A 13,168-nucleotide genomic window follows, 5' to 3' on the forward strand; every position below is an offset into this window, starting at 1 on the left:
GCTAACGGTCTGTGAATATCCTTTTGAATGTATAGGAACAAAGTCCAGGGTGTGTGCGCAGACTAGGATTCAGGCTCACCAAATAGGTCAGCCTCATGACTGCAAGAAGGGCAATCCCAGAATAAGAGTGAGGAAGTGGGACAGGTGAAGTGGATGGCATCAGATCTACAGCATGATGCCACTAACTCTTCCATGCAAATCTAGGAGCAAACATTTCTGCAGCCATTCCCAGCACCCTGTATAGCCCAATTATAACAACTGTGTTGAATTTCATGAGAATTCACACCTTTGAGCCAGTGTGCGATTTCAGGGTAAGAATAAAAAATGCTGAGATGCTGAATTGGTGTGAAGCAAGGTAAATAACAGAACCCAATTCCACAGACAGGCTTTTCCCCCAGAGAGTGAGGGCTTTCTCCATTACCTTAACAAGAAAGATGTTATTCAGGAGGCAGTAGTAGGTCTCTTCTACCACACCTCCGAGTTTGCCTTGGAGGATGTGCTGTCTTGCATCATAAGATTTACAGGCATCAATCCCCAGAAACATGGCCATGAGTGTCCGGATGGCAAAAAAATTCTGCTGCACATTTACCTTTGTCAGCTCCATAGCAACAACCCTGCATGGTTAAAATGAAGAGAAATTATAAGGAAGTTCTAATGGGGAGTCAGGAAGAGCCAGCACATTCTGAGAAAGAATTACAGAAACACAAACCTACCACTTACCATATGGACATCTAGACACATAGAAAAAGTTTCCAAATGAAGGAGAAATAATGGAACTAGGGTTCTTCAGCCCTTTGTGATCGACCTCCAAGACAACTACAAGACATTTCAGCACCTGATTTTTTGTATGGATAAATGGCTGAGGATCAGCAAAGGATTTGAGCAATGTCTCCTGGTCTCTGTTTCCTCCGTGGCTGGTGCAAAACAACCTAACCCCAGAGCTCAGCCTCTCCATTTTTCACTTTTCTTTGAGGAACACAAAAGATGAACAGCCCTGAACTGATCTCCAACCACCTTTTCTAACCATACCCCTTTGGGTTACTGTCAGAGTCCAGACTGATCAATCTGTTTATTGTCTTCTGGAGAGCACAGCCTTGTCAAAAGCACCTGGCTGCTTTCAGTTCAGTTCCATGCATTCCCCTGGACTCTAAAGTCATCCTGCATTGAAAGACTTGCAAACAGACATATCCGTGAGCATCCATCCCATTAGAGCTGCTCTCATTGCCATATCGCATGCATCCAAAAATGCCTTTTCTTAGTGATGGGCTATCTCCCAGCCCTTCACTAATGACATTTTTAAAGTCTGGCCATTTCTCTTGGGGAAAAAAACCCAGCACACTTATGAGCTTTTATCCACAGTTCAAAAGTTGCATTAGCCCATGAAAAGCTGATCAAAACCTTTTGAATTTTGAAATTTCAACATTTTTAATGTAAAAGTAAAAAGGACTTTTTTTTTTAATATTGACAATTTTCATGGAAATCTTTCCCCAGCTTTCAACCAAGTTTTGAGCTGATCAAAATACTTCAAATTTTGAGTTTTCAAATTAAAGGGGGGAAAAATAAGTGGAGAATTAATAAAACAAATTTGCAGAATGCCCTCCCAATTTTTTTTTTTAGCAGCTCTCCCATATACACTGTCTTGCTAGACATGTTTCCTATTTAGCATCTCAGTCAAATAGCACTGAAACATGAATCTGACTTGATCTGTGTCATGATAGCCACAACCAAGGAATCTTTCATAGGATGCATGGGACAAATAGCCAGTCGCATCTCTTTTTGATGCGTTTTTATGCCCTGCTAGTTTTGAGGTTCCCAGAAATCACACGTCCTATGTGTTGACAGAAAACAGATGGACGGCTATGCCTCCTGATTCATGGGAGGTGGATAGCTCAACAAATCAACTGGACAAGAAGCCACAGTCAGTCAAAGAGCAGGTGAGGTTAATCCTTTGAATCATGAAAGGACCCGTCCAACCTTAAGTGAATCTTTCAGATTGCCTCATTTATTAAATGAGGAATTAGAGCAGTAGGCTAGCATTGATAGATACAATTGGACCACTGGTTGTTTCATCGCCCCTGTGACTTCTGGCTATTCCTGTATGTGAAATAATAGTTATACTAAAGGAGGAAGTTACTAAAAGCTCCTCTCCCCCATGCAGGGCTCATTTAAGCCATTAGAGGTCAGTTTTTAGCCAATTAGACAGGCATTTGGCCATCTCAGTCTGTGCCAGTCTCACAAAGCCTCCATAGCATTTGGCATTATTGCAGGAATTCCTGTAGGAATGTTGCAGCTCAGGATCACGATGCAGGGGCAGAGGTGTGTGTAGCACAGAGGGTCAGGTGTATCAAAGCGAAGTTAAAGGCACTTACCTGTGGCCAGCTTCATGGCCTAAGTAGGCAATTTCAGCAAGTAACTGGCTCTTTCCATACCCCATAAGGCCTTCATACATTATGACGTGGCCTTCTGTAGACCCCACAAATCCTTTCAGTAAAATGTCATAGATTTCAAGCTCTTTTTCCCGACCTAAGAAACATTGAGTGACTTTAAGAAAACAAAGACCAATGCATGTCCCTTTCCCTCTTTGCTTAGCAGTGGCAGCATGTTTCCACCCATATTGGAAATGCATACACAAGTCACTGGTTCATTTCCACCTCTGCTGCAATCCTTATCTCTCCCTTTCTCCCCACTCATTTTGATAATTGCAGCTCCCCTCTCTAGCATATTCCCAAGCCCGACTGTCCAGATTCCAGCACACCGCTGCTACCCTCCCCCCACACACACAAAGAAGTGTGACTACATTATTCGTATCCTCACACAACCCCTTGTTTATTCCAATAGCCAGTGTCATTCTTCAGATGTGTATCCAGTCTCCTTTATAGACCCTGAGCTACATTCCCTGGAGCTGGCACAGGGAAGTATAATTTACATATCTCCTTAGCAGCCTGCCAACCAGGAGATTCATCAGCTCCTACAGGGCAACAGGATTAAAGCTTAGAGATGAGGTGGGGCTCAGCCGGTATTGGGGTGCTGGAATCTAGCATTTTGTTTCAACCCCATTTGTCAGTAAAGTGAAAAGATGCTAATCAAAGACACAAAGGGAGTCGATATGAGGGGTAAGAATGTGCATGTATTCCTTAGAGACAAGGTGGTGAGTATGAGGAATATCTTTATTGGATCAACTTTGGCTAGTGGAAGAGACAAGCTTTCAAGTCTCACAGAGCTACTCTTCAGGTCTGGGGAAGGTAACCAGAGCGTCACAGCTACATACAGATGGTTAAGCATAAGGAGATCACACATGTTGCATGAGACCACTTAAAATGAAGTGGGCAGTTAACACCTCTGCTGGAAAGTTTGTTTCTTCCACCAACAGGAACTAGTCTAATACAAGCTATTCTGTCACCCACCTTGTCTCTCTCCTATCCTGGGAGCAACACGGCTACAACAACACTGCAAATATGTATTCTATACTCTTGTCTGACCATGCATAGATCCTGCAGTCCATAGCACCATATAAGACCTGCAGGATCAGCCACCACAACTTCAGTGTAAAGACTCTGTATCTTTAAGAGCATCCTGACCACATCTCAGAGCTTTACTTTTCTGAATGATCCCAGTGGTCATTCACTTAATATCCTCAAGTAGCGGGTCCCTCTCAGACATTTCCCCCTATATCCATCTCTTCCTTGGGCATCCTCTTCCCAGCAGCAACAACTGCTCCACAGGTTCCTAATGACAAACCGACTGGAGTTCCGAAGAGCTCTGTCCACCTACCCAGTAAGGGGTAATACTCAGACCTCTTCTTGGTGAGATACGCTTTGCCAAACATTCTGCAAGGAGGAGGAGAAAGGAAAGCTGCAGTTAAAGAGTGAAAATACTCCTGGTCAGAATGAATGGGGGCGCAGCTGGGCTGCCCACTCTCTCTGAATCCAAGCCCTGCTTCCAAGAAGGGTTTCATTATTCTTAGTCTCCTGCACCCAGAAGTTCAAGTTGAGATGGGGTGAAGTAGTGTCATGGGGTTTTCCCTTCAGAAGAGCACTAGAGGAACATCAATAATAAAGGAGCCTAATGAGCCTGGTGTAATGAGAGAGTGTATTAAAATCCATCGGTGAGAAATGGAAAGCTAAGAAGGAAATGAGACATAGCACAGCCTACAATTCTTCTGGTAAAGAACAATGCAATGCCTACCAGCCTGGTTTCCTGAGACTGCTCAAGGATCTGAAGGTAACAAACAATTCTGTACTGCAAATGGGCGAGAGATGAGAGACAAGTAGGAATAGACAGATTCAATAAAGCCTGCAGAGGAAAAGATAAGGAAAGCAAAAAAAGCAGAATGAGATAATACTAGGCAAAGGCTGTAAGGGGAATAAGAGCATCTGTGAACATGTCTTGGAAAAAAGAAAGTAAAGTGATTAATAAGTAAGAAGATGGATGAAATCGATGATTACTCTGAGCTACTGCGCTGCTTTTTAAAATCTCTCTTTAGCAAGCTATACATTAACAATGGCCTGACTCCTTCAAATTGCTCCCCACATATGGACTCCCACTGAGTTTAATGGGGCTTCCTCCACATAGGAGAGCTTGTAGGAATGGAGCCTTGGATTTAGATAATGAGAGCAAGGCAGATCTTGTATAAACAGCTGTTAATGAAAGGAAGTATCAAGATATATGAAAAAACAGAACACATGCACACTTGGTCTCTGAACTCAATACTAGCTAGCTACACCACAGTTGCTATGAATTTGGGTTTTTTTTGTATTGTGCCTTTAAATTTCTGACAGCACGGCTGATGCAGCATGTTCCAAAGAAGGGACACAAACTGTGCTACCTCATGGAGACTTTACTTTTGTTCTTTTTTAGTTTGTTGTGCCCCTTAATCTGAACAGGGCTGTTCTAGGTGTATGGAGAAATATACAACGCTTCTACATTTCCGTGGTGCAGTTCCCAGTCTCCTAGTAGCTGGAGCTGGTGTGGGAGTGGGAGAGAGATGCAAATAAGACACTATAGTTACCCATTCTCTCAAACATGTGGATTGATTGAAGATATGCCAGTTGAAGGTATTTTTACACTGAGCTATTTGCTGTCCAAGCAGCTGTTTGTCTCCTTGGCTTAGTTGCCTTGAGTTGATGCTCTGGATTCAAGCAAGGATGACGCACATTGTGGCTTTGAACAGACAGGAGAGCACACACCCCCTTTGTGCTGGTCAAAGGAAATTTGCCCTTTCATCACCGCCACCTCATCATTGTAAAATGGGGGTGTGACTCTTGGAGCTCCTCAGTGCCAAATAGCAGAGGGCCCCCCCCCCATTGTAACTCACATCAGGTCTGACATACTCATTGTCCCAACACACTGCTGTCATGATATATATCTCAAAGGCGTCATGAAAGATATCGTATGTAACCTGGTGCCCTGCTGGTCCCAAAAATCATTGTGTGATGTATGTACAGTTTGGGTACAAAGAGTTATAGATGTGTGCTGGAAATATATTCATGAAAAGTGTTTGGGAAGTAGAGCATAAAAACCCAGCCCCCCTAGACAAAGGCATGTGTATTTACCTGTCTGACCAGCTGGGCTACCAGCAGAGGACAATGTAAGTATATTTACATACAAGGAAAACAAAGACATCAAGCTAAACAAACGGGGGAGAAAACTCTGGACTTTGAGTAACATAAGGGGAACAAAAAGACCTTTTAGTTCTCTATCACTGAGGGGAGAGTAGAGTACAGCACCTTTAGAGCCTATGAAAGCTGGATTCTCTTGGCCTGAAAGGCAAGAGCTGCTGGAAACATGATGTAAGTGAGAAACTGCTTAGGTAAAGATTGCAACTTGCTAAGATTCAATTTTCATCACTAGAAAGTGTGTTTTGATTGGTTTTGTTTGTGACCTTGCCTGTCTCTTTTCCCCTTGCTTAGTATCACTTAAACCCAAGGACTTTGTGAATACCCTTTGTCTTACTTTATTAAAAAACTATCTCAGTGCTGTGTGTATTAAAGTGAAGTGTGAGGCTTCAGCTAACTTAACAGGCTGCTGTGTGCTCTGTCTCTTTGGAGGCAGTGAGCATAAAGTGAGGGGGACTGGATGCTGCAGGGAGACGTTTCTGGGGAACTTGGCAGCTGGGACTCACTGATTGTTACCAGCAAGCCAATGTTTAGACTGGCAGAGTCTTGAGGAGTTTGTTGGTAAGGCAGACAGACTAGTGTGTCAAGGACCTGCCACACAGCTTAGCAACACCAAAGCTCTTGCTCTTGCTAAGGCAGAGTGGTAACAGTGGCTCACAGTTCTGAGTGTTCTTAGCATGATGTCACAGGGGCACTTACGTTTTCTCACTGATGCCAAGATAATGATAGACCACACCAGGATTCACAACGCCTTTCATCTCAGCCTGGGGGAGCTCTTCAAAGAAGTAATGAGGCAGCCTGGAGTTGGCGTAGGTCACTGCATCACAGGACACTAACCCCGGATAATACATCATCATCCGGGCAGCGAGATTCACCTTCTGGCCAATGACTGTGTGGTGGAGAGAGCCAGAAAATAGGCACTAAAAAGTTAACTGAGCTCCTGCCCACCCTCCTGTGGACAGTTCCATATGTATCCATGCATACATACCAGCAAAAATACACAGCCTACACACACACTCTGTAGGTACCCAGGGGATACCAAACATGCCCTGGACCAGAGAAACAGACTATACCTGTATATTCATGCCTTACACGATGGCCAATTACTCCGCAGAACACTGGCCCGCTGGTAACCCCGATGGAAACTAGCCTAGCAAGCAATGAGAGCAACATGGAGTCAGCAATCCCAAATGTCCAGTCCCTCTTGCCACATCTGCTCACACACTCTCTCCCCACCCCCACTCCTGTAGTGCTAATTTGTATTGACTATCCCCACATCAGCCAGCTAGGTCTCCCAACAGCCTGTATGCAGCTCTGTGTGCGCGCAAAAGGGATGGAGAAGAGGGCAAGGAGCTTCTCTCATGCACGTCCCATATCATGACAGTTCTTGTGCTTCCCGGAGTGCAGAATGCCATGAGCTACCATTGCTGTTGGAACTAGCCTCCTCAGAGAGATGGGCCACAGCCCCAGCTGCTCTCCACCCCAGCTAGCAGAGCTGACCGCAGGCCAAAGGGAGCCCATGTCCATCCTTTGCAAGTGTGCCACAGAGGCTGCATTCCTTAGGCAACTCCACAGGCACAATGTCTCTTTGACCTCCCAGTGGGTGGTGAGTCCCTGTTCTCTCTGTAATGCAAAGCCACAACTGAACCCTCATTTCCTGGTGTGGAACTGGAGGTGAAGCCCTGGCTGAAAGCTCAGGGAAGTATTCACATTTTCTGAACACATTCATTTGCCCACAGTAGAAGAAACCCTGCATGCCTAAAATGCTTCCATGGGTGAGGGAGTGGTGAGATGGGTGTAGTTTCATCCCTCCCACCTTGCATCATCCAGCTGGCCCGTCTGTTAAACCACACCCACTGCTATGGTATGCATATGCCTCCCATATTTATAATGGGTGCACACAGCAGAAAACTGCTTAACTGTAATTGTCCCTAGACACTGATCTCGCAGGGTACTCACACCTGGAATTTAATTCTGTCATGTGTGAATGGTTGAATTTCCCTGGCTCTTCATGGTTTGCATGCCCCTTAAAAGGAGTGGCTACTGGGCAAAGCACAAGACACACACACCGCTTACTGGCTATCACGCACTGTTCCCAGCTGAATATAAACGCTGCCCTCTGAGTTGCCAGTCTGAATTCTCCTTGCTGGAGAGTCAGGAGCTGGAGGGACATCCCAGCAGAAAAGGGGAGCCAGGTTTCACAAAGACTCAACAAGGTTAGTACCAGTGATGTGAAAAGGGAGTGGAGTTTGGTTTGGTTCTGTCATTTATGGACAAAAATGGGACAGAGGCTCTGGTCCCACAAACATATAGGAGTTTTATTTGAAGCCTCGGTGAAGTCAGCAGTACCTACGTGCCAAGGGACAGGCCTCAAAAATTCAGCAACCGGACCAGAGCATGCTGGAAGATAGCAGAGGGTGAAGTGCTCTCTCCAAGCACTGCAGGAATCCTGCTGGCTGACAGGCCTTGGGGTCCCCTTCAGCAAGGAGCTCCTCCACCAACTGCAGTCAAGAAGGACTTGATGGGTCCTTCAGAGGCCAGTGGGGTGGGGGGTGACAGTCAACAGGGGTTTGGCTCATGCTCTTTCTCCTGTTACCAATGCTCAAAAGGGGTAAAATCCCTTTAGAGCTCAAAGATTTTTCCATTCTCATGCAAATGGTGCTGAGAATCCTGCGCAGCTGGCATCATTAGTGAAAGACACATTGTTCTCTCTTTTCTGCAGGGACTGGACTTGGGGATTGGAGTTTCTTGGACTGTTGTGGGATAGGTCAGTGAAGGTGGTTGGCTTTGCATTTTGCTCTGAAGGGTGCTGAGATTCACAGTCATCCTGAGCAGGTTCCAGATTCATGGCCAGTCACCACAAAAGCTCCATTAGCTGCACCCACCAGTATCACCTCTGAGCCTGCGGTTCTATTGCTCCAGTGGCACATAGGTGTCTTAGGAGGTCTGGCTCATGTAGAGTGAGTGGGAGCCCAGGTAAACTGGGCTAATCCCAAATTTTGTCTCCCAGCTGTCATGTCACTGCCTCCTGCCCACTAGGGGGGCCCTCCTGTTGGGACAAGGGAGTTTCGATGACAAACAAGCCCAATAGCACCCCCTGTAGGCGACATGGAGAACTGCACCTTCCTGCTTACTTTATTTTCATGAGCCTCTCAGAACAGAAGTTGAAGATTTTAAATGCACTGTCCAAGGCGTGGGTGCTCTCGTCAGCCTGCTTATCCCCAGGGAGCCCAAACACACACAGGAATGTGCAGCCCTGCCAGGGAGGGGAAAGAAAACACCAGAGGGGTTAGCATTTTTTCCAAAGAGCAAATCAGTATCAATGTCTGTGGCAAACAGTTCCATTGTGCTCCAGCTCTCCCACCCACCCTGTTAGAGTAGTGCTGTCATACAGTACCCCTAAAATGCTCTGGGAGACCCCACCACCACCTCAGACTCAGTCTCTTCAGCACCAACCTTTTTATCATTCCTCCTGATCCCCGCCTGTCATAAACAGATAGCTAAGGGTTAACGTCCCATTTTACCTGGAAAGAAGTAATCTGAAACTGACCAGAGGACCAATCAGGAAACCAGACTTTTTTAGGTCTGGGTGGAGGGAAGTTTGTGTCTGAGTTCTTTGTCTTGTGCCTATCTCCCTCTCGGCTATGAGAAGGATTTCTCTATTTCCTGCTTTCTAATCTTCTGTTTCCAAGTTGTGAGTACAAAGATAGGTTTGTTTTTTTGTATTTACATGTATGTAGTTGCTGGAGTGTTTTGAATTGTATTCTTTTTGAATAAGGCTGTTTATTCATATTTCTTTTAAGCAATTGACCCTGTATTTGTCACCTTGATACAGAGAGACCATTTTTATGTATTTTTCTTTCTTTTTATATAAAGCTTGCTTTTTAAGACCTGTTGGAGTTTTTCTTTAGTGGGGAACTCCAGGGAATTGAGTCTGTGCTCACCAGGGAATTGGTGGGAGGAAGAAGTCAAGGGGAAATCTGTGTGTGTTAGATTTACTAGCCTGACTTTGCATTCCCTCTGGGTGAGGGGGGAAGAGAGATTAGCTCTCGGTACTTCTGTTTTCCAAGACTGGGAACGGGGAGGGTAGAATCCCTCTGTTTAGATTCACGGAGCTTGCTTCTGTGTGTCTCTCCAGGAACACCTGGAGGGGGAGCTGGTAACTAAGCTTGGAGGTTTTCATGCTAACCCCCATATTTTGGACGCTAAGGTCCAAATCTGGGACTAGGTTATGATACCGCCCTCCACTTCCCTTCTCTATCCCTAATGACAACGCCACTGTCCCTCCTGCCTCCTACTAGTCCCGGAGTCCCAGGGGAATGTTTGCCAGCTCCGGCTGCCCAACTGGAATCGTCCTGAAGCTCTGACCCACTTTGTCAAACATAAAGACTTTGTTGATTTTGCCTCTGAAGACGTAGATGATGTCTGAGATCTTCACATTGGCATCGTGGATGGCCTTGCACAGATGCAAGGTATTGGCACTTTCGTCAAACTGCAAGTTCACAAAGACAATTGTGACTGGCCGAAGCTCAGATAAATATTCTAGAGGTTGGTTGTCGTCAATCTGAAAGAGAAGAGCCAGATGTACTCAACAGTCTGTACTCCTGGTGAGTGGGAAGCATTCACTACTCTATATACCCCTCCTCCAGCTGGGCTGACTCTGCTCTCAGATACAGATGCTAACTCCATGAGGGCAAAGATATTTGATCAGCTATTGCTGTAGGAGGAAGTGGGCCCCCATCAATGGGAAGCACTCTCCAGTCTCAGGACGATGATCCTTTCAGCACAGGACTGAGAAATGAGGCTAGGCACCAAGGGGATAAAGTGGGAGATAGCTGAGCTGAGCCTGTCAATGTGACTTTGCTACAACCCAGGTCTCCCCATAAACTTTAAAATTTTAAACGGAACAAAGGAAAAACTTTTTCATACACCTTACAATTAGCCTGTGGAACACATTGCCTGCAGTCAAGAACTCGGCAGATTTCAAAAAATTATGACAACATCCAGTGTTATAATAGTAAGGATTTTTTTTTAAATAAAACCCAATAGTTTTGGAAGGGATCTAAACCCTCATGTCTCAGGTCATAAGCCAAGGGAGGGGGAAGGAAAAAACTTTCCATGTGGACAAGTTGATCCACTACTGCCCACTGCAGGGTTTCTTGTATTTTCCTTGGTAGCATCAGGAGAACCTCAGAAAAATTCTAGCTGTGTAAAGCACAGACCACCAAGCCAAAAAATAAAATTCTGTGAAGTTACTGCAGTACCTTCTTCAGAATGTTTCTCATCACATACTTCCGGAGGGACTTCTCCAGCTCATCATTAGGAGACAATGTGGAGGTTGCTCTGAGAATATCTAGGAGAGGAAATTCAATGCTTTAAATAGCAGAAGGAAGACTTGTGGTTAAAGCGTAGGGTTTTATTTCTGGCTTTGCTCAAGGGCAGACTTTTGCCAGTGTGGACTGGACAGTGCCTGGATGGGGCTGGAGATTCTTGTCTAACCTATTTCACTTACAATCTTGAAAATGCAAATCACAGTTCCATAGGCACCGAGTTTCTAATCTGCCAGGGTGGCGGGCTCCCCTGGCTCCCTGCAGGTCCCGCACCCACTCCACCCTTTCTCCCAAGGCCCAGCTCTGCCCTGCTTATCCCACCCCCGATCTGCCCCACCCCACCTCTTCCCTGCCCCTTCCTGCCCCTTCCCCACCCAGTTCCACCCTTCTCCCAAGCACACTGCACACTTGCTCCTCCTCCCTCTCCCTCAACGCCTCCTGACACAGCAAAACAGCTGATCTGTGGTAGGCACTGGGAGGGAGGGGGAGGCAGTGATCCGTGGGGCCCACCAGTGGGCAGAAGGCACTGGGAGGAGGAGGGGTTCTGGTAGAGGGGCTGCCGGTGGGTGCTCAGCACCCACCATTTTTTTCCCATGGATGCTCCAGCCCCAGAGCACCCACAGAGTTGGTGCCTATGCACAGTTGGGATTTTCTATTAGAAAATTCCTTGTGTGCTTATATCAGCACCACTGAAAGCTTGCTCACCCAGAAAGACAGTAGGCACTGAGCAGGGTTCCCTATAGTGTCTCTTTTTGCCAGCCAGGGGCCTCCATAGAGCTGACACAGAAGGTAGGGAGAGGGTCTCTTCTCCTCCACAGTCAGTGTAGCCCTTGCTGGTGTCCAGACAGGCTGAAGCCAGGATGCGGGAGAGGGAGTTGAAATGCAGCTGGCTGCCTCAGGATTTTGGTGGCAGGGAATGGAGGAGGACACAGGAACTCAAAGGGGTACAGTCCATTCACCCTCTCACATTTACACTGATGGAAAACAAAGGAATCTCAGCCTGCCATCTCCCTGGGGTCAACACAGTAGAAGAAAGAGGGACTCACTGTTACTTTCACTAGTGGGGTAGTGCTGTAGGTATTCAGTACATTTCCAGAAGAACTCATCAAACTCAATCTCAGAGATGTTCTTTATGTATCTAGCCTAAAGGCACACAGAATTAAAGGCGTCTGTCAGCTTCCCCAAGCCTAGTGTAGAATTATTCAATAAAACGCCCTCCCATCCTTCACTGTCACCTCCATCATCAACCTCCCTGTCAACTGGGTGGAGGACACAGCAGTAATCAGAAAAGATTTTTTGGCTGGAGCAAAACAAGTGACCATGCTCCCAATGAATGCAACAAAAAGATTCTGCAGCCTCCGAAGCTGGGTGCAAAGCCTTCCAATTCCACAATCTTTCTCCTGCTGGGTATCTGTCCAAGCCCCAATCCTGTGAATGCTTACATATGTGCTTAACTTTAAGCACCTGATTGGCCCCATTGATTTCAATGGGCTTACTCATATGCAGGTGCAGGACTGAAGCCCAACTTCTTCTCATGACACCTGTCACTGAACTATCTCAGTGCCTCCAGAAAGATACTAAAATCACAATAGGCCCATGGTCTGATTCTCTTCCCCATTCTCACAGCTGCTCTCCAAGAACCAGTGCAAGGTAATAGGGGGGTGCTCAAAATAACCAGTGGGCTGCAGGTAGCAATGCTCCCACTTCCACTCCCTGGCAGGGTGGTCGTATTTTCAGAGTTCAAGGCGGGGACACCAGGATTGGTGAGGGGGACGGATCGGGAAATTGTGTGTGTCAGGATGAGTACTTGGGGCCTTTTACAGGAAAAGGCAGGGCAAGTGAGAACAGTATTTACCCTTCTGTGACCTCTTTCTTGTTCTCCCCTAGCCCTAATGTCTCCCATCCCAATCTAGCTCTACCCTACCACCCCCCGACCACCACCTTCACAGTCACTGATTCACCCACACCCTCAGTCACCAACTGACTCCATCAACCTTCCCCCGCAACTCTTCCCTCAGCTCTCCACCTGCTAAGAAACATGCCCCACAAACATACCTTTTCCCCCAGGCTGAAATCCTCCCTCTTCTTAACAGACCTCCACAGCTCAGGCTCACACCCTCAACTCTGAGCGCTGGCCACCAGGCAGCTCCAGGCTCAGAATGCCCCCACACATCCCTCCAGCTCTAGCAAATCCATCCCCAGGCTCCAAAATCTTCCTCCTCC

At 46.5% G+C, this 13,168-nt stretch overlaps 1 protein-coding gene across 1 annotated transcript in view; it reads right to left on the minus strand.

Moving 5' to 3' along the window:
* Positions 1–13,168, minus strand: part of ADCY10 (adenylate cyclase 10) — a 78,407-nt gene that overhangs the window by 54,216 nt on the left and 11,023 nt on the right. The window contains exons 6-14 of the mRNA XM_050962977.1: positions 11,992–12,088; positions 10,880–10,968; positions 9,988–10,179; positions 8,750–8,871; positions 6,689–6,765; positions 6,315–6,504; positions 3,772–3,827; positions 2,370–2,541; positions 422–614 (exon numbers count right to left, since the gene is read on the minus strand). Coding sequence (XP_050818934.1) covers positions 422–614; positions 2,370–2,541; positions 3,772–3,827; positions 6,315–6,504; positions 6,689–6,765; positions 8,750–8,871; positions 9,988–10,179; positions 10,880–10,968; positions 11,992–12,088 — 1,188 coding nt within the window. The remainder of the gene's footprint in view (positions 1–421; positions 615–2,369; positions 2,542–3,771; positions 3,828–6,314; positions 6,505–6,688; positions 6,766–8,749; positions 8,872–9,987; positions 10,180–10,879; positions 10,969–11,991; positions 12,089–13,168) is intronic.

Source organism: Gopherus flavomarginatus, chromosome 7, assembly GCF_025201925.1.
Source record: "Gopherus flavomarginatus isolate rGopFla2 chromosome 7, rGopFla2.mat.asm, whole genome shotgun sequence".
Lineage (NCBI taxonomy): Eukaryota > Metazoa > Chordata > Testudines > Testudinidae > Gopherus > Gopherus flavomarginatus.